Below are 26,831 nucleotides of genomic sequence, written 5' to 3' on the forward strand. Positions count from 1 at the left end.
GAAAAAACCACTGTGAACTGGACGAGACTGCCCAGCATTCATAGCTGTAACTACCGGTAGCTCTAAGGTTACCAAAGTCTGGACCTCAGTAATTAAAAGTAAGTAAATACTGTATGTTGTTATAAATCATGACGTGAGATGGCTTTTATGCATGACTCAGTGAAATGATAACTGGTTGTTGTAAGTATAAGGAGTGAATCAGAGACACAGGAGAGTCAGGGCCGGTAGCCTTCTCCTTTGTGCCATTTTAATTATTTATTTATTTTTAATTTCATGGTTTTATATTGTTTATAAAACAATTGTCTCTTTTACAGAGGTCTGTAAAAGAGACAAGCTGTATAAAATCAAGTCCTCCGTGTTTAAAATTTATGGTTTTGATTGTATTGCAACTCTAGGACCTTCTAGCACAGGTGCTAACCCTAAAATATTAAACATTACAAGAAAAACAAAATGTGGACCTCTCTAATTTCTAAAGCCTGGTTACACCCATGGCCACACTGTGAATGGTTTTCCTCCTTTCTAGCCAACCAGTGGGACTAAACTAAACTAGTTATTTGCTCCAGCTTCATGTGATTTTCCAATAAATAAGTGCTGTCAGTCTTGTCATCTAAAGAAACTATCAAACCTAACATGTTTGGTCCAGACTTACTTTTCAGTCTGACATAAACTAACACTTCAAAATGTGAAACCTCTCCTTGACCTGGGTCCAGACCAAACAACCAAAGTCTTGGAGGGACTTTAGTCCAGATCCAACTGGAACTTGGTTTTTACACTACTACACCAGCGGTCTCCAACCTTTTTTGCGCCACGGACCGGTTTATGCCCGACAATATTTTCACGGACCGGCCTTTAAGGTACAACAAAATAAAACTAGTACCGGTACCGAAAAAAGAAGATTTATTCATAACACATGTGAAAAGACCCAGGAAAACCGAGTTAACGATAAAAACGATAACAAAATAACGCTGAAAACCGATAAAAACCCTGAAAACCATACATTTCACACCTGAGCCTCAACTCTCGCGGACCGGTACCAAACGACTCACGGACCGGTACCGGTCTGAGGCACAGCTCACAGGTGTTTATGGCTGAGTGAGAGAATGCCATCATATAAAGAGGAAGGACTGGCGCTCTATGATAACCCCACAGATGGAGGTTGTCCCACCCTTGACCCCAAATGAACCAATTAATATTCATGTTGTTGCACTGCGCATTTGCACATTAGACTAGTTTTAACAGTGAAGCTGCAAAAATCTACTACTTCTTGTTAATTTAATAAATATTTATTTGGTTTATTGTATCCATAACACGAACCAATATGGAATCTGTTCAGTATTTTCAGAAATTAAGCTTTTTTGGTTATGGTATTTTAGGACACAGTCACCACACTTTCTGAAGCTTTTTCAATTAAATTTGAAGGTCATTTTTATATCCAGGTGACCAATTAAAATTCCATTCATTTAGATTAAAAACTATGTGCTGATTGAAGGCTAACTGGTGCCATCAGGCACATGCCCATCATCAGAACAGTCAGTGTGAAGTACAGAGAGCGCACAACCCATGTAGGTAGAGACAGCAGGATGAAGGTACGTTGCTTTAAGTTCTTCACTGCACTGCGGTGTGAAAGCAAAGCTAGCTGGAACAAAACTTTGATAGCACTTTCTATTAAAGCTTAGTAATAAAGTGGTAATAGTAGGGTAAAAAGGCAGAAACAAGAATGATATAATTAATAATAATTTGGTAATTTCTAAGTTATTACGACTCAATTACAAAGTAATAATCAGTTAATAGCCACAGTTATGGGCCCTTATTATCTCATTACATAATGTTAGTGGAATATTACTGTAACCACTGTTGCTACTATGATATTACTTTAATATCAACTGGTCTTACTTTGTAATTGAGGTGTAATAACTTTTACCACATTATTACACTCTTGTTTCTGCCTTGTTACCCTGCTATTACCACATTATTACATGATTGTATGTGCCTTGTTACCACGCTATTACCACATTATTACCAAGCTGTAATAGAAAGGGTACCGAAATTTTGCAACGCAATTTTATAATGTTTTTTTCCACTGCAACCCACCTCGCTATTGGACAGCTGATACCATGGCTGTTTCCCATAGGTGAAGATCTCCCAGAGGACCACGCCAAAGCTCCAGATGTCGCTCTCCGTCGTGAACTTCCTGTACATGATGCTCTCAGGGGGCATCCAGCGGATTGGGAGCATTGTACGTCCACCCACCTGAAGATAAAGAACCGAATACTAAGTGAACTTTAATTATGGAAACCTTAATTAGCTTTGTTGATGAGATTAAATCTTAAATAGATTTTCCTTTCCACTCATCTTGAGCTGCTTATTACAAGCTGGGAGACCAGCTTGAAATCAAAAATAGGCAGACTGTTTAAAAATTATTACAGTAGTTTCATGCAAAATAAAAAAAGGAAAAGAGATTAACCGCCACAAAAATAATATTAGACAGTCTCTTAGGTTGTACTTTTTATTGCATTTATGAGATCTCAACATGCTGTTAATGAGTAAAACCCTTTCACTGGCACGTGAAAACAGGAATGAACCTTTCTCACTTCTGAAAAAAAAACCCTGCTGTAACAGATTTGAGCGATTTTCAAATTCTCAAATCCCACCAAGGGGAAGCAACATGAAAAAGTCCAGTGCTATTATTCAGCCGGTTTGACTGTAGTTTTTAAAAGTACACACTCCACAGTCTCTCAAAGGTTATGCTGCGATTTACAGATCCAAAATGCACGACATACTCTGCTCCTGCAGTTTAAATCGCTTCAGGAGAAGACAAAGCACATGTGCTTCTTATCTTAGTGTATTTTTCAGACTATGTATTATGTAGCTTAATCATAATAACCCATTAGTCATTTTTAACAGAATTACAGTTGATTAGGGCATGGTTTTTCTTCTTAGACAACATCATGTTTTCACCCTCACACAAGAAAAATTGAAATATCTCTTCTTACGAGACTAGAGAAGTTCAATATTAGTATTTGATCTATAATACTTCAAAGTACAAATCCAAAACACTGAGTTCAATAAGCGAAGGAGTGGGCCTATTATACCTATTCATTCTCCTCTCTGAGTTTCAGACAGTTTTTTCTACTCCCGGTTTGTTATGATGCAGCAGAGAGCAGGTGTTCCAAATAGCGGTCATCTCATGAAAAAAGCTCTGGCCGTGAACACAGAAGCCCGAATTACCTGTTCCTGCTCAAATATTTGATTTGGGTGAAGCAGCCAAGCGAGCTCAAACAGTTGCTTTCAGGTAGTGGACGAACTGGTATAAGATAAAAAATGATTATTTTGAACTCTGAATTGTGTTAAGCTGCTTTAACAGACCCAAGGATAAATGTATGAAGATGAAAATGAGGGTAATAAAAGTCAAATAAAACAGTACAGCTGTGTTTACACATGCACTGCAGCCCTCACTTTTCAGAGAAACACAAGACAGAAAGGAAACAATCTTTAACCTGCAGCCTCACTTGTCTGCGTGATGTCAGATTGGGAATTCACAGCTTGTGAGTGGTTGCACTGTTTCCAGATTAAGTATTTCCAGTACCGAGAGCAGATCAGAACCCCTGCTGTGTGTTACATGTGATAAAGGAACAGCGCACCTTGATTTGTTTCAAATACATTCACACAGCAGCAGGATAACAGCAGTCTTCAGTTGGGTTTTTAAAAATATACCTAACTATTATTTTTATTGTTTCATATACTGAATTAGAGCTTTTCACACTCACATATTTCACAAGATTATAGTCAAATACTCAGAGTGACAACAAGGGTTTTGCATCTTTAAACTTTTGGCTGGAAGAATATAAGAATATCTTTTGGCTGTATATAAATGATGGCCATGATGGTGCCCGTTGTTTCAAGTCAAGTCCTGTTTCTAACAGTTCAAGCTGAACATTTGCTCATCACCATCGAAGCTTTTGTAAATCACTCTTGATGAGTTGATTGCTAGCGCTACCATCGTTTATTGTCATTTTTCACTTTAATGGTGACCATCATCTACAAAATTAATATCCTTATATTCATTAATGGCTGAAAATAGCAACATAATAAATAAAGATATCAGGAAAATGTTCACTGAGGCCACAACGTGAGAAATAGTTTCACTTTCTCACAGACTTCTTTACAGTTTAACTTCTCTCAAATCTGCTGGCCATTAAAGAATGTAGCATTAATGAACTTCCACACTGGAACTTCCAGTTCTTGCTAACCAGTTAACAGAACTACAGTCTAACACATGCAGGTTTGTGGGGGTATGTACGAGGGAAAAAAGACCCCCAAAAACACAGATGAATTATGTATCATGTAAAATGTATCAAATGAAATCTCTGGGATTCTAAAGAAGTGGAAATCTGGTTTCACTTGTGGAACCAGAATATTATTTGCATGATGTGTCCTCCTGTTGCGACCCAGACTGCAACAAAGAGGGATTAGCCTGGAAACCAACAATGGAGTAATTGCAGTTTGATTGCATGTATTCATGATACGGTTTACATACTTCAAACTTCCTGTTGTTGAAACGTATTAGATCGGCGTCAAACAGTGTTGTTTGCAGTAAACTGAAATAGCTGAAATCTTGCTTTTAATGACAAATACGTCAGAGCAGATAAAACAGAAACAAATGGCAAGGTAGTAGTGAAGTAAAGGAGTAATATTTCTGTCTTGTTTAAATTTACAGTCCCATTAAGAATAACAGTCAAGTATTCCTTTTATGTTTCAGCTGTTTACCCGATAGTAATCTGTGCTGTAGATGTCTCTGGACATGCCGAAGTCTCCGATTTTGACCACCAGACCCTCTCCAACCAGACAGTTGCGAGTTGCCAGGTCACGGTGAACGAAGTGCAGCGATGCGAGGTAGACCATGCCTGAGGCAATCTGAGCAGCGATGTGCAGCATCTGAGGGAGAGTGAGTTCACCCAGCGGGGGCATCTTGGACTCGTCCAGGATGTGAGCGTCAGGGCCGTGAGCTCTACAGGGGGCACAAAAAGGACACACAGCTGCTTTAATCCACATCTGTTGGTCTGAATTTATTTTAATATTTTAGCTTCATCAAAATGTAGGAAGATCGCAAGGTGAAAGTAAAAATACCACAGTTTCAAAATCTATTTAAAAGAGTTAGCGGCACAGTGTACCTAATGCATCCAAAGCAAATGTTTTGGTGTGTGTTACACTGCTTTATGTGGCATTATTAGACCGTCGATACAGATGCACAAGTGTATAAGCAGCAGTTTATTGTAGCTGGATGAGACAGAGGTGGATTCAGCTTCTTAGTACACAAATAATTAAGTTCTAAGATATTGGGGGTGGGTTTGAGTGCTTTTCAAAACAGTCACAGAATGAGGCTGAGCAGTCGTGAGACGATTAATGCCATCGGTTCCAAGGAAACACAAAGTTCTGCATTCACTGTGTGGACTTTTCTCTTACTTATATAAAAGATTCTGAGAAGTTTAGAGAGGAAAAGAGTGCACATCTGAAAAGCACTACTCTTTGCAGAAGGTCACACGGAAATAGGTTGGGGGCACTGATATAATCTTTAACAATGTGCTGCACAGTTTTAAAAGTGTCTTTAATGTCAAATCTGAATCTGAAAAGTAATTACTGCTGTCAAAGTAGAGGGGAAAAGTAGAGACAATTTAGTAAAAAGAGTATGAAGTGGATTTACACAACTTGGGTATTTTCAAATAAAAAGTGTATTTCGTTATTTTCCAGACTAAGAGAACAACAGAAAAAAAGTCATATTTTTAAAAAACAAAACTGACTAAAGTTGTCAAGCAGCACAGGCACAGGATGACCCAACTTGTTTGAAGGTTGTCTAGTCTTCAAAAGACTTTATATTGAAGTAAGCAGGATAATAATATTTACATGAAGTGAAAAGGTACATTATTGATACCTTCAGACAAATTTATTCTCTGCATTTGATCTGTTTCAGCAGTAAGTCTGTGCTTTACTGTCACGTAAAGAGCGACTTCAGGTGTCATGCTGCAAATGAGACACCCTAATGAGACTCCTCTTTGTTTATAGTGTACAATACTGTAAGTCATTTCTGCTCATTAACTATTTGATGACCTATTTTCCTTTTCTCTTGAAATGAATACTTTATTAAATGCACTTTTTCTGCATTAGATGGGAACTTCTGACCACTGTGGACCGTAAACTGAATGAACTCGACATGCTGTGATATTCTTCTCTGTTGCTGGTGGCTGTGCAGGTTATCAAACACTTGAATGAGCAATTCAGGCTTTTGTATTTTTTTGCTGTAACTATGGCACCAACCTTGGGTGACCTGAAGGACGATGACCTCAGCACGTAATCTGCAGATTGAACATTTGTGACATAGAACTCCCCAGACATGGTGAGCACGACCACACCATAATAAAGCCATTTAACAGTGATGCTTAATCAAAAACACAAGGCTTATAATACGCCTACAATTGATTTGCAATAATGCAATTCAGAGATGCAGAGTGCATTAACTCTTCATGGTTTTCGTGGACCATAAACACCCACTCTCACGTCCAACTCCTGCCTAAATGAGCAAATCACAGCTGATGTGTCTCCATCCATCCTAATATCTCTCCTCTCCACTTTGTCCCCTCCTTACAAAGGAAGTTGTCTATACAATCACTATTAGTTTAAAAGGCAGGTGGCAGGGTGGGAAAGCAGCTGCATTGTGGGGTCTCTCGGACATCTCACCCATGCTGTCTGCTGAAAATGCGATTTCCATCCCTTCGTGAACATATATCTCGGGAAAAGTCTGTTCGCGCGCCTCTCTGTGTGTTTTCATTTCCAATCTGCCTCCTGTGGAGGACACCTGGCAGACAGCATCAGCGCCGTCTGCTCTAATCGTAGCGTCAGATGGTTGCCCAGGTGCCAAGTGAGCGCTATTCAGCACTGACCCTTCTCCTCCAGCTCCCCCCAGAGGTTTGCAAAGGTTTTTTAAATGATTGAAAAACAGATTTTGAAGCTCTTCTGTCACCATGTTATGCAACAATTCAAGTGTTATCATTTGTTATCATTACCTAATTTGCCACATAACCCCTTCTCCAGATAAAAAAATCAGTTCATTGCACAGTTCAAGGAATCTTCTCTATTTCTATCCAAGTGCTAAAACACTTGGATAGTTGAAATTCACTCTCATTTAAGATTATTGATGCGAGGACTTCTTATAAATAATAAAAACTGACCCATGCCTTGACATGTTGTGAGTTATCCAGGAGATTCAGCTTTTACATTTCTCTCTCTTTGTCTCTCCTTCAGTGTCTTCGGTTACTTTTCTTGTGATGGTATGAATGTTTGGCTTGAGTTCTTGTATGTCTGTGTTTTTCACTCATCTGTGAGTCACTCTTTGCCTCCCTGGGTAATAATTTGCATCTCTTTATCCATACTGTAAATTTACAATGCTGTTTTTACTGGTGGGTTGCTATCACTTGTAAGGCACCAGTGGCTCACCTAAGGGCCCTGGGAATGGTTTATATACACAGTGTTTTATGTATAGTATGCAATTTTAATCAGAAAACATTTCTTCTTCTACAACACGCACAATCCCCCACCCGTCACGTACACAGTAACAATTATTTTCTTGTCAGCAGTCACTCAAATGAATTATGTGGCTCTCAGTTGTTTTTACATCACATTTGATAAAAACCACAGTGTTTTTTCACATTATTGTTCGAGCTGGTAAAAATCGAACCATGCAGCAACATCTGTGCGTGAAGAAATGAAGGCACCGCCAGAGCGGCAGAGAAACTGCAGTTCCTCTGATGGACACTTGTCATGTCCTCATGTGACATTGGTGCTTTTCAGGGCATTTTAAATGCAATGATCACACATAAGTTTGCTCACTTTGTGGTTAATTCTATTAACAGACCATCCATGAAGTCTTTGCTCTTGTTTTGGTGAGTTAAACTCGAGTACTGTATTTTCTGTGTTACGTAGAATTAATTAGGCAGGTATCCTTGTTCAAATAAGTCATACTATTTTTTTTCTTTTGCTGATAAAGCTGAAATCTTTGCTACATTCCTCTTTTATGCAGACATTTTTGGATCCAATACCAAGCTGCACATGCAGGATTTGAATGGAAAAGGCAAACAGGCTAAAAGTACTGAGCTAATTTAGTCAGTTTCCTGCCACTGAGGTAAACAGAAACCAAATTACAAGGAACCTGACTAGACAGAGGTGTATTATTGCTTTCAGTTCTTTTGGTCGGTCTGCATTTTCTGTAAAGGCTGTGAAACACTGTACGCATCAACATCAGAGAGCAGAATACAAATTTCAAACATCAGTTTTATCAGCATTGATTTGGTTTGATTCTCCTGTTTCCACCTTGCTTTCCTTTTGTATGAGTTTTCTGTTATGTTTTTTTCTTCTTTCTAACTTTTATTTGTTTCTATAATGTTGATGTTATATATTGTTTTGTTTTTAGGTTGCCTTTAAGATCTAGTTGGGGACTACAGATGAAAACTAGCCCATGGCTAACTCTGGTGCATTTACAGAAATGCTTATTGATGAGTTTTGTCCATAAATGTAAATAAATAAATAAATAAAACACCAATCTTTATCTAGCAAACCAGTGGAGGCGTTTTCTGCGGTACGCATCTAAACAATAATGTGGCTAAAATGTTATTTCAGGACTACAAAATTAGGCCATCCCCTTATTCACCCCATCCTCCCCTCCCAGGTCTCCCTGCTGGATGTGTGGACATATTTAGCTTCACAAACCTCTCAAACAACATTTACATGTGTGACTAAGGAGATGCACACCAGCTTACAAGTCTCTAGCTTCCTCCTCACAGTGCCAACTGTTAACTGCGTGAATGACATACAGGTGAAGGTTTTAGCTTGCTGACAAAGAAAATTATGACAAAGAATACAAAGCACCTTTTATATCTAATGAAATGAAAACAAGACTACAATACATCTACCTGGCATGGAAATTAACAGACTAAAATGCTTTTGGTGTAATATCTGGTTCTTGTTGTTTGTCAGCTGCTTTGGTTCGAGTGTTTTAATATGTGAATAAAGTTTGGTCAGTTTTTCTTAGAGCAGATGGGTCCAGTGTTGGTGAGTTTCAACACTGGAATGAAATGAATTTCTTCCTGTTTCAAATTCAGCAAACTGGTCCATACATTTACCGACACATTAGGTTCACAGAATCGTAAGAGGAAGGGAATGGAAGAGAAATTATGATGTAAAATAATTAATAGATGATGTTAAAGGTGAGCTGGTAATTCATGTGAAATGCTTGACTTGAAAAGAAACACACGCCAAATTTCAGAGAGATTTAAAACCACCCTGGCTATTTCTGGGTCTCCAAATCATCTAAACACCGTTCAAACAGGACCTCGGAAACCTTACAGTGTGGAGAGAGAGGAAACGCAGCCGCCTCAAAAATATCAAATATAATAGTCTGTGAAGTCGAGCACAAACACTTCCACGGCTGTCCTCATGACTCCTTGTGGCATTTCTACTTAAACACACAAAATCCACCGATACGCCGAGTGACCGGCGGAACCGCACATGCTGCACTGAGGTCAGCTGAGTGGGTGTAACTTTTAAACACACATCAAGTTTGAGTGATAAAAGCAGTGCAGCTCACAGATGGCAGCTTTTAAAGAGCTGCAGTCATTTATCTGTGTGAGCGAGTCCCATTTTCAACATCTGAAGCACATCTAAAAGCAGTATATGATCATTTAACAAATTACATATTATGATGTTGTTGTAAACAGATTCAAGTGTTGGTACTTGTGTAAGTGGAGGTTGGCGCACAAAAAGATAACGTATGACAACACTGTAAAACAGTTACATGATGTAAAATACGTCTAACTGCTAACAAAGACTCTACATTAAATTAATAAACAGGTTTAAATAGCTTTTAACTACATTTATAGTTTAAAAAATGTGAAATGTTTGCAGAGCGCTTATAAACCAGGTGGTTCTGACCTGCAGGGGCTTAATGGATATAACCAGCAGGGGGGAAGTGAGGGCTGAGACAATGGGAAACACAGTTTTTAATTCTTTGGTCTTAAAAAGCAGGTAATGAAAAATGAAAAACACCTGAGGTCCAGACTCAAATATTTAAAACTAGGATATTCAGTACTAGAGATGGACCGATCCGATATTACGTATCGGTATCGGTCTGATACTGACATAATTACTGGATCGGATATCGGAGAGAAATTAAAAATTTAATCCGATCCATTAAATATCAAAAAAGCACCTCACAAAACTTGCAACAGGGCGTAACTCTCCTCATAACCGTAGCACGTCGGAGCCGTGTGCTCACCTGATCAGCTGTGTGTATTTGTAGCCTTGCTACCAAACCGGCATTTCATCTCCGAGAAAGTTATCCCAGAGAGAAGTAAAGCAAGTGTGTAAGTTCATCTCTGAATGTTTATAAAGCATTCCCACGTTAAGCTTAACAACCGATATATGGAGCGACTGCCTCTCTCTCCCTCCCTCTGCTGCTGCTACTTCAATCATGAAACTGATCAATGATCAGCTGATCGGCTTTTCTGTCGCGAGTCCGTGTCTCTTCTTTGTTTTTGGCCCACTTTGCACCAGAAAGAGGAAACCAGCGGCTGAACAACAGCAGCACGTTTAAGCTTGATCAGCTGTTGTTAGAATTTATTTAATATTACTTTCTACACCAGGATCTTTTTCTACGTAGCTGACGGCTGGTAACTGTGCAGGGGCGGATCTAGCAAAGTTTAGCCTGGGGGGCCGATAGGGCATGAACAGGGAAAAGAGGGCACAAAGACATGCATTTCTTTCTTATTCTCATTTAAAATGTCTCGCTTTTAATAAATAATTATCTGAATCTTACACCCAAAGTTTTAATCTTATGTAAAATGTATAGAAGTCCATTACTGTATATAGTAACTATTAAGTTTAATATACCTAGTAATATCTAGTAAGCTATAGTACTTTTTCCTTTGGGAAGGTACCATCTGTGCATTCTGCAGTTCTGTTGAAGAAAGATGTTGAATCTATTTAATTATTCTTGAAAAATTATTTATTTCTGTGCATTTTTTTCACACTGCATCAAATTAAAGTTGATCACGTCAATTAAGCATCGAAGGAGTTTGCAACCCTATTAGTTAGGTTGCTTAATATTTCTGCTAAGTACTCTTTAAAATACCAGAATAGGGAGGATGGTGTAGGTTTAAGTTTATTAAATTGATCAGTTTTGCTGAACTATGAATTATTTTGGGTGCAGTGTATTTTTTACATACAGGTATAACAGAATAGCTTTAGTGTTGTTGTTTATTTAAACTTTAGTATGAATGTATACAAAATGCAGCAAGATATTAAAAAACAGTTTTATTGATTAAAAAACACTATATGGGATTCATATCGGTATCGGCAGATATCCAAATTTATGATATCGGTATCGTGCCATCTCTATTCAGTACATTAACAAATGTTCTTCAGAACATTTTAACTTTTCCCAACCCCCTGAGGTTTTCCCAACCACAGGGCCACAGGGCGACCGTGGCTCAGGGGGTTGGGAATCGCATCTGTAACCAGAAGGTCGCCGGTTCGATCCCTGGGCTCTCTGTCCTGGTCGTTGTGTCCTTGGGCAAGACACTTCACCTACCGCCTACTGGTGGTAGGTGAAGGGCCGATGGCGCGATATGGCAGCCTCGCTTCTGTCAGTCTGCCCCAGGGCAGCTGTGGCTACAACTGTAGCTGCCTCCACCAGTGTGTGAATGAATAGTGGCATTGTAAAGCGCTTTGGGTGCCTAGAAAAGCGCTATATAAATCCAATCCATTATTATTATTTTCCACATTTTTTACATCCTGAAAATTATAAAGTTCATTTCTTTCTTGTGAGTCTCCACATGACCATAACAGGCAGCGCCAGGTGAAAGTCGGTGTTACTACTTTGGACTCAAACACAGCATTTAGAGAAATATTCAGACGTTTTGTTATGATACTCAAAACTGAGTGTGGTGCATCCTGCTTCTATCAGTGTTCCTACTTGCACAACTTTACTCCACCTGTGCTTGACTGAATTTAATGGGCATAATTAGGAAAAGAACAGATGCTGTAAGGTTTCAAACTGCAGCCCCCAAAAAACAGGATATTCCTTAAGTGATTCTCAAATGGAGGAAGTTTGGAGGACGTTTCTCTTTTTGGAGATGGAATGAGCCAGAGTGCAGTACTCCTCTACTCCCCGCTTTATGGTAGAGATGGCCATACGGAAGCCCTTCCTCACTAAAAGACAATTGACAGTCTGCTGGGAGTTTCCTAAAAGGCACCTAAAAGACTTCCAGACCACAAAAAACAAGTCCTCCGGTCTGATCAAACAAAGACTGAACCACTTGGCCACATTTCCCATCAGCACATGCGGAGGAAGCCAAAAGCTGAGCTCAATAACACTATCCCTATAGTCAAACAGTGAAAGCAGCTTAACAGTGTTTCTGTCTGCACCAAGACCAGGATAATATAAGTATTCATACCTATTCAGCCCACACAAGATAAAGGTAAAGATGGAAAAACAGAGAGTAATCTCGAATGAAAACTCTCAGGCTGAGGGGAAGATTTACATTTCCCCAAAGCAGTCAGAAAAACACAGAAGTAGTTTTGTGTGCCGGAAGCATCTTGTGCATCTCTGCTCAAAAACTCACTGAGCTGCCTGGCAAAGCTTGGACAATTCTCCCAAAAAGGAAAGCAGGAACCTCCAAAACGTTGTGCCAAATTTGTAGAATTGTTCAAAGAAGGCTTCAGTTTTTACCGCATGTTGGGAGGGTCTCGATATATGTGAAGGCCTGAAAATAAAAAACTAGTCCCAGTGAAACCGTTGGGACAGTGATGACCTCTGCCTGCTAATGTTTCTGGGTGTTTTGGCTTTATGATGTGCAGCATCAGCACAGTGCAGACAGTGTGTACACATAAAGTCTTTCCTTATCTGGAGAGACAATGTGAGAGAGCTTACGAAACTCTGGGGGAGTAGAGTTTTCTTTGATATCAAGTGAAATTAGTAAAAAAACTAATAAATGTATCAATATTTCATACTATTCACCTCAATGATTCTTACACAAGGGCAAATCTGATCTCCTGATGAATTCAATGACAAACTGCTTTATCCAAGTACTAATGGGAGGGTATGAGTACTCTCTTAGTCTTTTATGAAGTTTAGATGAAATAATTGTAAAAGCTGAATCAAGCATCAAATGAGTCTGAAACATAGCAACATGTGAAAAAACCTACAAACCTTCCAAATGCAGTAAATCAGCCGAACAAATCAGCAAACATTCACATGTCACAGCCAGAAACAGTTTTTCTTTTAGCACTTGCTCTTTAAAAATACTTCAGCTTGTAAATGGCAGCAATTAATCAAGGATAAAACATTTACTTAATCAAATAATTGATTAATCAGCTATTCATCTTAGCTTTAGTGATGACTGAATCATATTTATCTGCTTCCGTTTGTGTTGCTGCTGTAACACTGTCACACTTTGATGGCTCGCTGAGACACTTTCTTACTGAGATTTTCGGGGCTTCTGACGAGTCTGCTGTGAAAAAAGGCAATGAGGTGTTTGTAATAACTTCTTTTGTTGCCGCCTCTGCTGCCTTTCATCCAGTACTTTTTCTGAGCCACACAGACGAGGAACATATTCAAAGGCTAATATTTGTTGGGAAAATCTACAACACACTTTATGATCACAGAAAGGATCAGCATTTTGTTCAGCAGGCATGGTCTGATGTGGAGTTTGTACTGTTACATACCGAAGAAAGCGGTTCAGGTCTCCGTGCCTCATGTATTCAAACACCATGGCCAGCGGCTCTCCGTCGGTACAGACGCCGTAGAACCGCACAATGTGCTGGTGTTGGAGCACCGTCAGCAGCTCCGCCTCCCGCTGGAAGTCCTGCCGGGTGGACTCATTTGCGTCCTTCAGAGTCTGTGAATACGTGCAGATTGTACTTTTCCAATAACACTAGAAGCTATATTGTAGTAAACAATTGACCAGGCACTCAGCTGCAGCTCTGGTCCTTATTTACTGCTTTTTTGGGGGGTCAAAAATGAACAACACTGTATTCAAATTCAGTCTTCTTTACTGTGATGTTACAGCTGCCTCCTTATCACACAGCTAAGGAAATAATATTAGTTACTTACTTATGTGACAAACAACTGAATGTATTCATTTGCTATGACATAATAATGAGGCTTTACTTAAATGTAATTATTATTGTTTTTATTTTTGTTTGTAAATTATTTTATAAAGACAATATGACAATACAACAACACTCTCTCGCTCTTTCCCCCCCTCTCTCTCTACACATATATATGTAGAGAGAGAGAGAGAGAATATGAAGACTTAATATTTTGAAAATTTGTGAAACTGTCGTGTGATATAATTTTGGCACCAAAATCTCTGAAGGAAAAATGTGAAAAAAAGATGAGGATGTTCAGTCTGTCTGGCATTATAAAAATGCATTTTTAGATTTAATTTTTAACTTATTGAACTGTAATAAATATCTGAATAATACTTCTGCACATAAAGAAAAATAAGTAAATGTCGGGTTGAGAGAGTAAAACGTTAACTCATTATTTAAAATGACCCCTTTATGGTTTTCCTCATTTTTTGGTCAAACATATCAGACTTGAGGCAGTTTTTTCTGTTCTTGGCTCTGTGTGATGTCATGAGTGGATCCCTCAGACCAGCAGCTCCGGCTGTGAGCAGAGCAGCTGATCTGATATTTTGTTTGCAAGGAGCAAAAAACAAAGAAAGTAAAGTTAATGTTCCCAGACATATGTTAGTTTTGCTATTCTTGTTGGCTAAAGTCGTCTCTGCTTCTGTCATTCCGACACCTGCCACAGCCTGTCAGGGACTGCGTTTGAGCTTTTAGACAGGGGTAAAGAAAAGCATTAAAAAAGAATAAATAAATAAAAAGCAGAGTGTTGGATTTATAGCAAAACACACAAATACAAATGACTTTGAACTGTGACAGTTAGTGTCACAGTTCAAAGCTAGTGCAGGTGAAAAATAAAAATGTAAATTTTTCCTTTTAAAATTTCAAAAGTTCCAAAATCAACAGACAGTGTGGAGCATAAAAGGAGACTGTGTGGTTCATACATTTTAAAAACAGTTTCATTCTTTGTCTGGGCCTTGACTTTCCCTCCTCAGCTCATTGACGATGTGTTATAAAAGCATACGTCTGATTAATGGGATGATAAATCTGAGCTGAGCCATATAATCGCGTTTTTTAATCCGCTGCGGTTTGCATTAACCTGTTGTAACATGAGCCGCGTAGTACATCAGCTGACTGTTCTTAAACAAAAACAACTCTCTGAAACCGCAGGATGTAATTTCAGCATGTGAGTATTAACTGTAAGTGCCCTGTAGCGTCATGTTTGTTAGTGCTGAGAGCCTTAATGAGGACTTTAGGGTTTTTGTTTTTTTTAACATAGCGTAGGATAAAAAGCAGACTGACTCTCAGATATTGTCCTAAAGTCTCAAACTGCAAACCAGTGATATGAGAACAGTGAATTTTACTGTTTGCATAGAAAAAAAAAGGAACTTGATGTTTCGCTCAATTGTATTAAATAAGCTAGTCATGTGTAAAAGCACCAGGATGAGGTTTAAAAGCCAAATGCTGCAGTAATAATCTTTTTTGTGCGTTGTAGTTTTGTCAATCACTTCAACATGCTCTGCTCTGCTGCTCAGACCTCATGCTAACTGCTGACATTTTCACTACCGATGCCAATGAACAAAGGGGTAAAGAAAAGCATTAAACCGGATTAATGGTTAAATTACCTTTTAAAAACGGCGGAGAGGATTTTTTTTTTTTTTTGGCAGCTACTCACCTTGATGGCTACGAGCATCTTGTCGTTGTCGGGGCTGAGGTTTGCACACTCTGCCAGGTAGACTTTGCCAAACGCTCCTTCCCCCAGCTCCCACTTCAAAACAATATCCTGCCTTTTAATATGCTGGACACCTGAGATCATAAAAACACAAATGACTTAAAAGAATTCTGGGGAAAGATTATCCACCTCAAGCATATCATACAATATTTTCATAAATCCTCCTTTTTTGGGAGACAGGATGAAATTTAAATGCAATTTGTAATAATCCGAAATCCTGAAAACTTTCACAAAGACATTTTAAGTCTGAGTAAACCACAAAGCCCTTTGTTAGTCTCAACATTGTCTGACACCAAATAATCCAGCATAATCACCAGGAAAATTAAGGCTCGCTGGTGCAGCCGATGGAAGGCAGTGAAATAAATGTAGAAGGGTGAGAGTGGCAGAAACTGAAAGCAAAACAAAGTAGAGAGCATGCACTCGAAAGAGAAGTGACACTGAGTTAGATTTATTTCAGAATCTGCACAATTCTGTCAGGTGTGTTAAAATGAAAAGTGGTCCGTGTCTTTGGGTTGGTAGTGGAGGGACTCCATTAAACTATAATGCAGATAGTGTGACGTATCCACCAGCTGGTTTTTACCAAGCCTGGTCTTAACTTCAAAGTTGGCCTTTGTTAAGACTGGTCTTTAAATTGGACTTCACATAAGCCCCTCGAACAAATTTAAGCCCGGTCTGAACTACAGCCAGTCTTAGCAATGTACAATCACGTCAATGCAAAATACACATGGTGTGATTTTGGAATTTCATTTTCAAAACTGCATAAATGCACAAACAACACAAACAACTCGCCTCCTCAGACGTACACATATTTGAGATCATTGACAGAATGCAGTGGCTGCTGTCCAGACATTAAAGGGTTAAGCTTAAAGGCGAAACTGCTGTAGCTACTCATGTCGTACGTTACTGCCTTTAAGTACAAGACGTGTTTAGAGCCAAACGGTATCCAGAGAATTGTAGGTCAGGCTAAGCAATCAAACAAAAGTGGTTATCAACTCAATAGGTCAACCCAGAGTTTCCCAACATGTGAGTTCACATGAAAGGGTTGGTGTTGGAAGCATCGCACCAGTGTGACTGATGGACTGGAAGCAGAGCAGCAGATTTTAAAAAGAAAGATAAAACTATGATATTAAAAATAAACAAAGAAGAGTCGTGGTGATCTTTAAGGGTCTAAAAGTAAGAATAATTACATAATTTCCTTAAGGAATGAATAAATAAAAACAGATTTAAATTTTTTTAGATATGTAATATCTATTGAACATAACCTGCTCTGGACTAAGTTATATTCATATATATATATATATATATATATATATATATATATATATATATATATATATATATATATATAGGCTAGACCCCCTATGCTAAGCAAGCCTACCGCAGACATGAGCGAGACAGATAAATATGAAGGCATGCCGGCTCGGACGTCGCCCGGATCAACAAGGTCCGCGTCAGGTGTTGAGGAACCAGGGCACCCTGACGAAAAGTGGGCTACTGGAACAAGAAGGCATCGGTGGGCAAGAGACGAAAACAGGGCATTGTTGGAATGCTACTACGCAAGTAACCCTGGCGGAAGGGGCTACATGAATAGGATGAGGGACCTATGGATTCTTCGATACCCAACATCCACAATGACGGCGAAACAACTAGTAGCTCAGTGTTCCAACATTCGAAAGAAGGGACTGCTCTCACAGCTAGAGATTGACGAGGTACAACACAAATGCTACGGCAAGGAGGAGTCAGGACGCCAGGTCAGGGGGGAGATATCATCACCCCCACCCGAGATTGGGTACATAGCCCCAAGTGCGATAGGAGAAGGATCGTTGAGTGCGAGAGGAACTGACCTGAAAAATAGGATCATGGCCAAGCTTGAAACCTGGATCCCCCGTAGCCGGTTACCAAGATTACGTGAAGTACCCTCAGAAGGTCTGCTAGATGATGTTAATGCAGCACTACGGGCAATACCTACAACCACGATTACCGACACTAACAAGCTCATCTACAATACGGCAACAGTGATCAGTGAGATGCTTGGCTACAAGTTGAACAGCGACAAAGGGCAGTACCCTCCATGGAGAAGGAGGCTAGAGGGCAAGATCAAAGTAGCACGGAGGGAGGTTAGCCAACTAACAGAGTTGCAGAAAGGTGCGACAAATAAGGTGCCTAAGAAATACAGCAAGCTGTCCATACCTGAGGCCTTGGAAACTGCCAAGCAAAGACTCACAGCCTTGGCCAGCCGCTTGAGGAGGTACACCAGAGAGATAGAAGGCAGGAGAATAAACCAGCTGTTCTCCACAGAACCAGCAAAGGTGTACTCTCAGTGGCAAGGGAACAATAAGAGAACAGCACCACCAAGGCTGGAGACGGAGCAATACTGGAAGAGCATATGGGAGAAGGATGCAACCCATAACGGCAATGCTCAGTGGCTAGAGGATCTGAGGGCAGACCACAGCGACCTCCCTGAACAGGGTCCAGTAACCATCACAGTGGCAGATATCCAAGAAAGGGTCTCCAGTATGAAGAGTTGGACAGCACCAGGGCCCAACATGGTTCACGCCTACTGGCTGAAGAAGCTGACTGCACTCCACGAGCGTCTGGCAGCACAAATGAACCAGCTGCTAGTTAACGAGAGACACCCGGAATGGCTAACTGAAGGCCGGACGGTCCTGATCCCCAAGGACCCCAAGAAGGGACCGGTCCCTTCCAACTACCGACCAATAACCTGCCTCAGTACTACATGGAAGCTCCTGTCAGGCATCATATAGGCTAAGATGAACAGGCACATGGGTCAATACATGAGCGGGACACAGAAAGGAATTGGCAAGAATACCAGAGGCGCAAAACACCAGCTACTGGTAGACAGAACAATCAGCCGAGACTGCAAGACCAGACTGACCAACCTGTGCACTGCCTGGATTGATTACAAGAAGGCCTATGACTCAATGCCCCACAGCTGGATACTGGAATGCCTAGAATTGTACAAGATCAATGGGACCCTAAGAGCCTTCATCAGGAACTCAATGGGGATGTGGCGTACAACACTAGAGGCCAACTCCAAGCCCATAGCACAAGTCACCATCAAGTGCGGGATCTACCAAGGAGATGCTCTGTCCCCACTGCTGTTCTGCATAGGCCTGAACCCCCTCAGTGAGATCATTAACAAGACTGGCTACGGATACCGACTACGGAACGGAGCAGTTGTCAGCCACCTCCTGTACATGGATGACATCAAGCTGTATGCCAAGAGTGAACGAGACATCGATTCACTGATCCACACTACCAGGCTATACAGCAATGACATTGGAATGTCGTTCGGACTGGAGAAGTGTAGTCGGATGGTAACAAAGAGAGGGAAGGTAGTCAGAACTGAGGGGATTGAACTACCAGAAGGCAACATTGCAGACATAGAGGACAGTTACAAGTACTTGGGGATCCCGCAGGCGAATGGGAACCATGAAGAGGCCGCTAGAAAAGCTGCAACCACCAAGTACCTGCAGAGGGTCAGGCAAGTCCTGAGGAGTCAGCTGAATGGTAAGAACAAGATCCGGGCCATCAACACGTACGCCCTGCCCGTGATCAGGTACCCTGCTGGGGTAATAGGCTGGCCAAAGGAGGAGATAGAAGCCACTGACATAAAGACAAGAAAGCTCCTTACCATGCATGGAGGGTTTCACCCCAAATCCAGCACCCTGAGGCTGTACGCTAAGCGGAAGGAAGGGGGCCGGGGACTGGTGAGTGTCAGCACCACAGTCCAGGATGAGACAACGAACATCCAAGAATACATTGGGAAGATGGCCCCAACTGACCGAGTGCTCAGTGAATACCTCAGGTAGCAGAAACCCAAGAAAGAGGAGGGAGACAAGGAACCATCATGGAAGGACAGGCCCCTGCACGGTATGTACCACCGGCAGATAGAGGAGGTGGCTGATATCCAGAAATCCTACCAGTGGCTGGACAAAGCTGGACTGAAAGACAGCACAGAAGCACTAATCATGGCAGCACAAGAACAAGCTCTGAGCACAAGATCCATAGAGGCTGGGGTCTATCACACCAGGCAAGACCCCAGGTGCAGGCTGTGTAAAGATGCCCCAGAGACAATCCAGCACATAACAGCAGGGTGCAAGATGCTAGCAGGCAAGGCATACATGGAACGCCATAACCAAGTGGCCGGCATAGTGTACAGGAACATCTGTGCCGAGTATAACCTGGAAGTCCCGAGGTCAAAATGGGAGATGCCCCCAAGGGTGGTGGAGAATGACCGAGCTAAGATCCTGTGGGACTTCCAGATACAGACGGACAAAATGGTGGTGGCTAACCAACCGGACATAGTGGTGGTAGACAAACAGAAGAAGACGGCCGTAGTGATCGATGTAGCGGTTCCGAATGACAGCAATATCAGGAAGAAGGAACACGAGAAGCTGGAGAAATACCAAGGGCTCAGAGAAGAGCTCGAGAGGATGTGGAGGGTGAAGGTAACGGTGGTCCCCGTGGTAATCGGAGCACTAGGTGCGGTGACTCCCAAGCTAGGCGAGTGGCTCCAGCAGATCCCGGGAACAACATCGGAGATCTCTGTCCAGAAGAGCGCAGTCCTGGGAACAGCTAAGATACTGCGCAGGACCCTCAAGCTCCCAGGCCTCTGGTAGAGGACCCGAGCTTGAAGGATAAACCGCCCGCAGGGGCGTGCTGGGTGTTTTATGTATACGTATATATATATATATATATATATATATATGTATGGGGTGCTGGAGAATATATATACGGACATGGACAAAATGGTGGTGGCTAACCAACCACACATAGTGGTGGTAGACTAACAAAGGAAGACGGCCGTAGTGATCGACGTAGCCGTTCCCAATGACTGCAACATCATAAAGAAGGAACATGAGAAGCTCGTGCATGTATTTTTTTAGTCTTATGTTGGTTATGATGTTCTTAAAAAATATCTAATATAAAATATGATTCATCAGAAAAAAGCCTCTATGTCCTGAAGTGTAAAACTACACTTCAACAATTCTGTTTACTTTTCTGTGACATTCAAATAAAACATTACAGAAGTTCATCAGCAAGCACTCACACATGTCTTTGTCTTTGATTATGCTGCAGAAGTACTGTGGATTCTCTACGAAGCTAGACAAGCCAGAGTCTTCATCGGAGGAAGGCGGGCTGGTACCAAAGTTCATGAAGCGCAGTGACACGGCCAGGTCATCCTCCTTCCCCAGAACTGATGATCCTAATGAAACGGAGCAAAGCCAATAAAAATGAGAGAAATGAGACCTAATCAGTCTCCAACCATCTGTGATTGCAGCAGCCATCAAAAGAAGCAATTCAGAACCCATTTTTCCTTTCGAGGAACTGGCATTCACTATTACTAACTTGGATGCACATTTGTTGGTACCATGGTGACAGATGATGACAAGCTCTAATAATCACCATCATCAACCATGCAGCAATCAGGGCACACTGAAGTGAAAAAAATATGACCATACAGGAAGCCTGGGCGGTTAGCAACCCCCGACTATAGTGCGTATTAAAAGCCAAACAAGTGGGGTCCAAATTGTAAAACCTCACTTAGGAAGGCAAACCACAGAACCCCCAGAGTCCAACATGGTAGAAAATGGAACAACAATAAGAGAGCACAGAAGCGATGGAAGGAAGGAAAGAGGGAGCAGGGTCCACTTAGGCAATCAGGGCCACTTAGGCATTCTGAGAGTGAGAAGGGTGTGTGTGTGTGTGTGTGTGTGTGTGTGTGTGTGTGTGTGTTCCTGCATTCATCCATCCAGCCATCCATCCAGCCATCCTCTTTAATGGCCCTCACCCCGTGGCGGTGGCCAGGGGAGGTTTCTGCCGCCGTTCTCGTGCAATAATTAAGGCACTTTAGCCGACACAGTGGCTGCCTGCGAGCAAAGTTACAGCTCAGTGGAAATCCTATATTAGTCCGTCTCTCCTGTGCATTACCTTTTAAGAGACTGACAGAACCATCTGTGATTTGAAACAGTTACTTGGCAGAACATTTGACTTATTCCATATACATTCTTCAGAGGCGCGCATAGAAAAATCATGTAAAGCCTTAGATTCCGTTCACTCTAATACATCTATATTACTTTTAAAATCTTCACAATTTTCTCCCGTTACAACTGAACAAAGTGTTTGGTTGGGGATCCAGGTGTGTTTTGATGGAAGCAATGAATGCAATCTTCATAGATGCAAATATATATATAAAACAGAGCTACTGTTGTCCATTATAGAAAAACCATGTGATTAAAGCCTGTGCTTCATGTGACCACAATCCGTTTGTGTAATGTTTGTGGTCACTTTTTCTTGATGGATGTCTGACAGCATGCCAACAAGGCATAAACCTACCTCCTTCCATAATTCATTTATTTTCTAGCACGTCAGTGTTTTCCTACCAAAGCTTTTACTTTCATTTCTCCCTTCGACTCTAAAAGTTCGAGTATGAAAACATGTTTCTGCAATAAGTAAAAAAAAACATAATAACCTTTTAGCACATTGTTACTGAAAGAAATACAAGTCTTGCAACACATCTGGGAAAAGTTTTCAACCTTTAGAAACCAAATTATAGGTGACTGAAGTGGCAGGAAGGAGTCTAATTCTGAGCGGAAATTAATATCACTGACTTGTCATAAGGCACATGTGTAAGTCTGCCGCTAACCTCAGGCAGATGAGCGGCAGGCAGCTGCAGAGGTGCAGCTCACTCAGTCCTCTCAAACTCCTTTTAATACAAAAGTTGTCCCAGTCATATCATTTATTGACATTTGTCATTCATGCGCGATACAGTCACAATAGGTGAGAAGCCTGATATCGCTCTTATATCCTGGGGTTAGATGCCCAGTTTCTCGGGCAGGTTAGGGAATAACTAAAACCATAACTAGTCCTTTTTCACCTTTCTCCAGTCACGATGAAGCAACAGACTTAATATACAATAAGTAGTGAACATTAAAAGCCCCATTAAGTTATTTTTTTAAATCTTTTGACAGAGCTAAGATTCTTATTATGGAAATAGCCGTTAGACTAATTAGAGCTAATTACTGTCTGTGACTGCAGTTCCAATTAAAAGACGAGTGTCATCAGGCTTCTCCTTTAACTTTCGTGCCTAATTTCAAGCTTGCAGTCAAACTTAAATAACTTACTGTGAATTCCAAACTTGGAATGATGGCCACATTTGTAGACAACCAAAACCATGATGAGCAGAAGTTTGCAAGCAAACACACCGAGACCCACGGCCACATACACCTGTCAAACAAACATTGTATTTTCAGTCACTAACACTCATTAGCTGCTGCTTTTGCATTGGGATTGAGAAGCGTTGGCACAGACGCACCAAATACATCCGACTCTCCGGGTTTTCTGTGACGTCCATGTCTGATTTGTTTGTAGGACCTGCGGGGCAGGAGTGAGAGCAACAAATAAAATGACACGTAGATCTCCATTCAGTGTTCAAAGGACATGCTGAGATATTTTATAGACTCAAAATCAACTGAACACTTACTTTGACCCACGACGTCTTGCATGTGGGAAAAGCACAAAACACATTTATGAGCAAACAGCACAGAGTACCATGATGCAACATGCGCTTCTCACGGTGCATTCACTCTGTTTAGTTTGGCTATTTCTACATATCAAGCACTGAATCACAATGCAGTAAGGTCGACACCTTTCAGTTCACGACATAGAAAGAATCCCCAGAACTAGTATGACGATCAATTAGTTTTAAGTGACACTTACATTATTGTCTCTGTCAGATATCTAATGTGCTCCCTCTTCACTCCTCATCACTTTAACACTGAAGAGCAATAACACACCTTGAGCACTGCTATGAATTCCCGGCACATAACTTGGTACTATCATCGTACAGTTTATATAATTCACTCACACTTAAGTCCAGATGATACCTTTGCTCTTTATCAACACTTCATATCATTTTCTCCATTCTGTTTTCATTAAGCTCTTCATTTGTTGCATTGTTAGTTATGTATATATATATTTTTTCTCTATCTATATAGATATAGATATAGATATAAAGACTATAAAGTCGCTTCTGCTTATCCTTTTCAGGGTCGCGGGGGCGCTGGAGCCTATCCCAGCTGTGTGGAGTTTGCATGTTCTCCCCGTGTTTGCGTGGGTTCCCTCCGGGTACTCCGGCTTCCTCCCACCGTCCAAAGACATGCAACTTGTGGGGATAGGTTAATTGGATAATCCAAATTGCCACTAGGTGTGAATGTGCGAGTGAATGTGAGTGTGAATGGTTGTCTGTCCCTATGTGTTAGCCCTGCGACAGACTGGCGACCTGTCCAGGGTGTACCCTGCCTCTCGCCCTATGACAGCTGGGAGCCGCGACCCTGAAAAGGATAAGCGGTAGCGAATGGATGGATGGTTGGATTATTTCTATTATTATTTCTTATATATTATATATTTTCATCACCCTCCTGTGAATGCAATGTTGCGTTCTCCATTTGGATTTGACGTCTCACATTCAGCGTATGAAATGCCACCGGCCTCGTGGCTGTCGCTCAACTGTGATCTGTGCAGCCGATGCTGATAATCATAGTAAAGACGTAGGTAGATGTAGATTTTTGCACATGTAAGCTTCCTGGGGCTTCCATGTGTAGTTTGTGGTGATTCTATACAGTTTTCTATGTCCCAGCGACCAACCGTCCAAATAACTGACTGAAGGCTTTTCCAGTATGGTTGCCAGTGGACTTTCCTCCAACCTTGTTGTTAAACCCCATCAACGGGCAGCCAAGACACAATATAAAAGGCATCCATCTCCCTTGCCCTCAGCAGCCACAAGAACCACAGATAATATATGTTGTATTTATTGATCACAGAGCCACAAAAGCGGGAGTTTAAATTAATGTCAGGGTAGGCCAAGGCCAAAACAATAAATTAAATGATAGCAGGTTACCTCCATAAATAACATAACTGCTCAAAATAAAAGGCATGCCCTTCTTCTTCCTTCAAACTTAAACCAAAGACACAAAGCTGCATATGTGACAGGTTGGCACCAGGAAAGAGTAGATGCCTCCTCTCTAGATGATGGTGGTCATCTTGGTTCCCTATCTAGGAATCAGGCTGGTAATCAGTGGTTTCCACTGCAGTGCACGGGCACATACGCTGTTCACTTGATTGATTTTTAAAGTGACTTATAATGCAAAGAAAACCTGGAGATGAATTAAAGATATTTATTCTACACGTGATGATTAAGATGTCTGCAAATTCTTTCATCTCTGGTAGGTAATGGATTTAATGTGATTTCCATAGGGAAACCCAGCAGCTATAGTTGATATTACAGGATGATGAACAACTTCTAATGACTTTAATTAATAACATTTAAGTGATTACAAAGATATTAAAGCAGAATTAGAACCTTTTACAATTTTGGTATAATATCAGCAAACTTTTAAAGTAGCATTTATCATTAATAAAACATATAATTCTACACATCCAGGTTTTATGTCCCGGCTCATTTGGATAAGGCCTCAAAATAACTGGCCAAATAATGTGCTCAGAGTTGGCTTTCAAGATGTTTCAAGATGGCGCCAAGTGAGACATGACTCTAGGAGATAATTAGTAATCAGTGAGTAGTTTAGTTTAGAGTAGCAAAACAGGAACTCACATGGAATTACCCCCTCAAAATTGTCAAAGGGGTTGTGCATGAAAAACCCAAGTGCGGTGGCCTCATCTCTTCCCAGTTTGTTCTCCACAATCAGAGTGTAGTTGCCATTGTTGACGTGGGTTGGCTTGTCAAGGAAGAGACATCCGTGCTTCTCCGATCCATCGCCTGAATCTACGATGGGCTGCGTGTATATGTATCTGGTCTCGTTTAATTTCTTGCCGTTGTAAAGCCAGGTGATGTTCGGTTCGGGATTGCCGTCCACGGCAAACGGAAAACACCAGTGGTGCTGCGGCACAGCATTATTCAGGAAGATTATTCTGACTGGAACTGCGAGGAGACACAGAGTTTTGAGTTGTGAAGTAGCAGAGCACAGACATAAATGAGTTTCTAAAGAAAAGATGAGCTCAAAAACTGTCTCTGGTGTCCTGGTGATTTGATTTAATGTATTTTTAGATGGAAAAAATCAACTGAGAAAGTAAAAAAGGTAGTCTGGGAAATAAATCTTTGGCAAGAGTTCAATGAGAATATTGACTCAATCCTCATGTTTGTGTAGTGCAGACAGTTAGCTTAGCTCAGTTCTACTGCATCTGACTAGTTGGTTCCACCCGTTTCCAGTCTTTCAGCTAAGCACTTAATATTATATACAACATAGTCATAATATAATATAATACATCTATAAAGACTCTGTGGTTTTGCGTCTGACTTAAAACACTCAGTCATAGGCAAAACAATCAATCAGAGAAAGATTAACCAATGAAATTACCTCATTGGGAACTTCTCTGGATGAAAGTCAGGAAGTCAGATTTTGTAGGCTACAGCTCACTTAAATTATGACCCAAATTAACATTTTACTGACAAGTTTAAGGTCTCAATCATTTGTTTCAAGTCTTATTATTGCAACCAACATATCAATCAAAGTTATCAAAGCCAACCCTGACTTAAAAAATAACAAGACACTCGACCTGTGGTCATGTCCATCTTTTGTATACAGTCTATGCTTGCAACTTTGCCCATACTAAAAAAGTTCTCCCACGAAATACACATAGATACACTTACAGTCAAATAATAATTATATATGCTCAGCCCTGATTTTATGCTGAATGTGCATTTTACTCACACATAACAAAGCAGGTCAGTACTCTATAGGTTGCCTCTGAGTTTCCAAGAATCAATGCTCTCCATCTGCACTGCAAACCTGCGCTGACCTGCTATGAATAATGAAATCCTGGTCGTTGTCGTGCCCCTGACCACAAATGCTACCTGGAAGCTCTTCTGGACGTGAAGTTACAG

General features: G+C 40.9%; 1 protein-coding gene across 1 annotated transcript in view; it reads right to left on the minus strand.

Moving 5' to 3' along the window:
- Nucleotides 1–26,831, minus strand: part of ntrk1 (neurotrophic tyrosine kinase, receptor, type 1) — a 50,691-nt gene that overhangs the window by 5,290 nt on the left and 18,570 nt on the right. Inside the window, exons 8-16 of the mRNA XM_085292642.1 lie at nt 25,542–25,868; nt 23,415–23,429; nt 23,247–23,305; nt 23,056–23,158; nt 20,982–21,137; nt 15,851–15,981; nt 13,771–13,943; nt 4,768–5,008; nt 2,092–2,250 (exon numbers count right to left, since the gene is read on the minus strand). Coding sequence (XP_085148768.1) covers nt 2,092–2,250; nt 4,768–5,008; nt 13,771–13,943; nt 15,851–15,981; nt 20,982–21,137; nt 23,056–23,158; nt 23,247–23,305; nt 23,415–23,429; nt 25,542–25,868 — 1,364 coding nt within the window. The remainder of the gene's footprint in view (nt 1–2,091; nt 2,251–4,767; nt 5,009–13,770; nt 13,944–15,850; nt 15,982–20,981; nt 21,138–23,055; nt 23,159–23,246; nt 23,306–23,414; nt 23,430–25,541; nt 25,869–26,831) is intronic.

This window comes from Mchenga conophoros, linkage group LG11 (assembly GCF_057382185.1).
Source record: "Mchenga conophoros isolate Kocher_MC1m ecotype Shallow Benthic linkage group LG11, M_conophoros_male_GT1.1, whole genome shotgun sequence".
NCBI lineage: Eukaryota > Metazoa > Chordata > Actinopteri > Cichliformes > Cichlidae > Mchenga > Mchenga conophoros.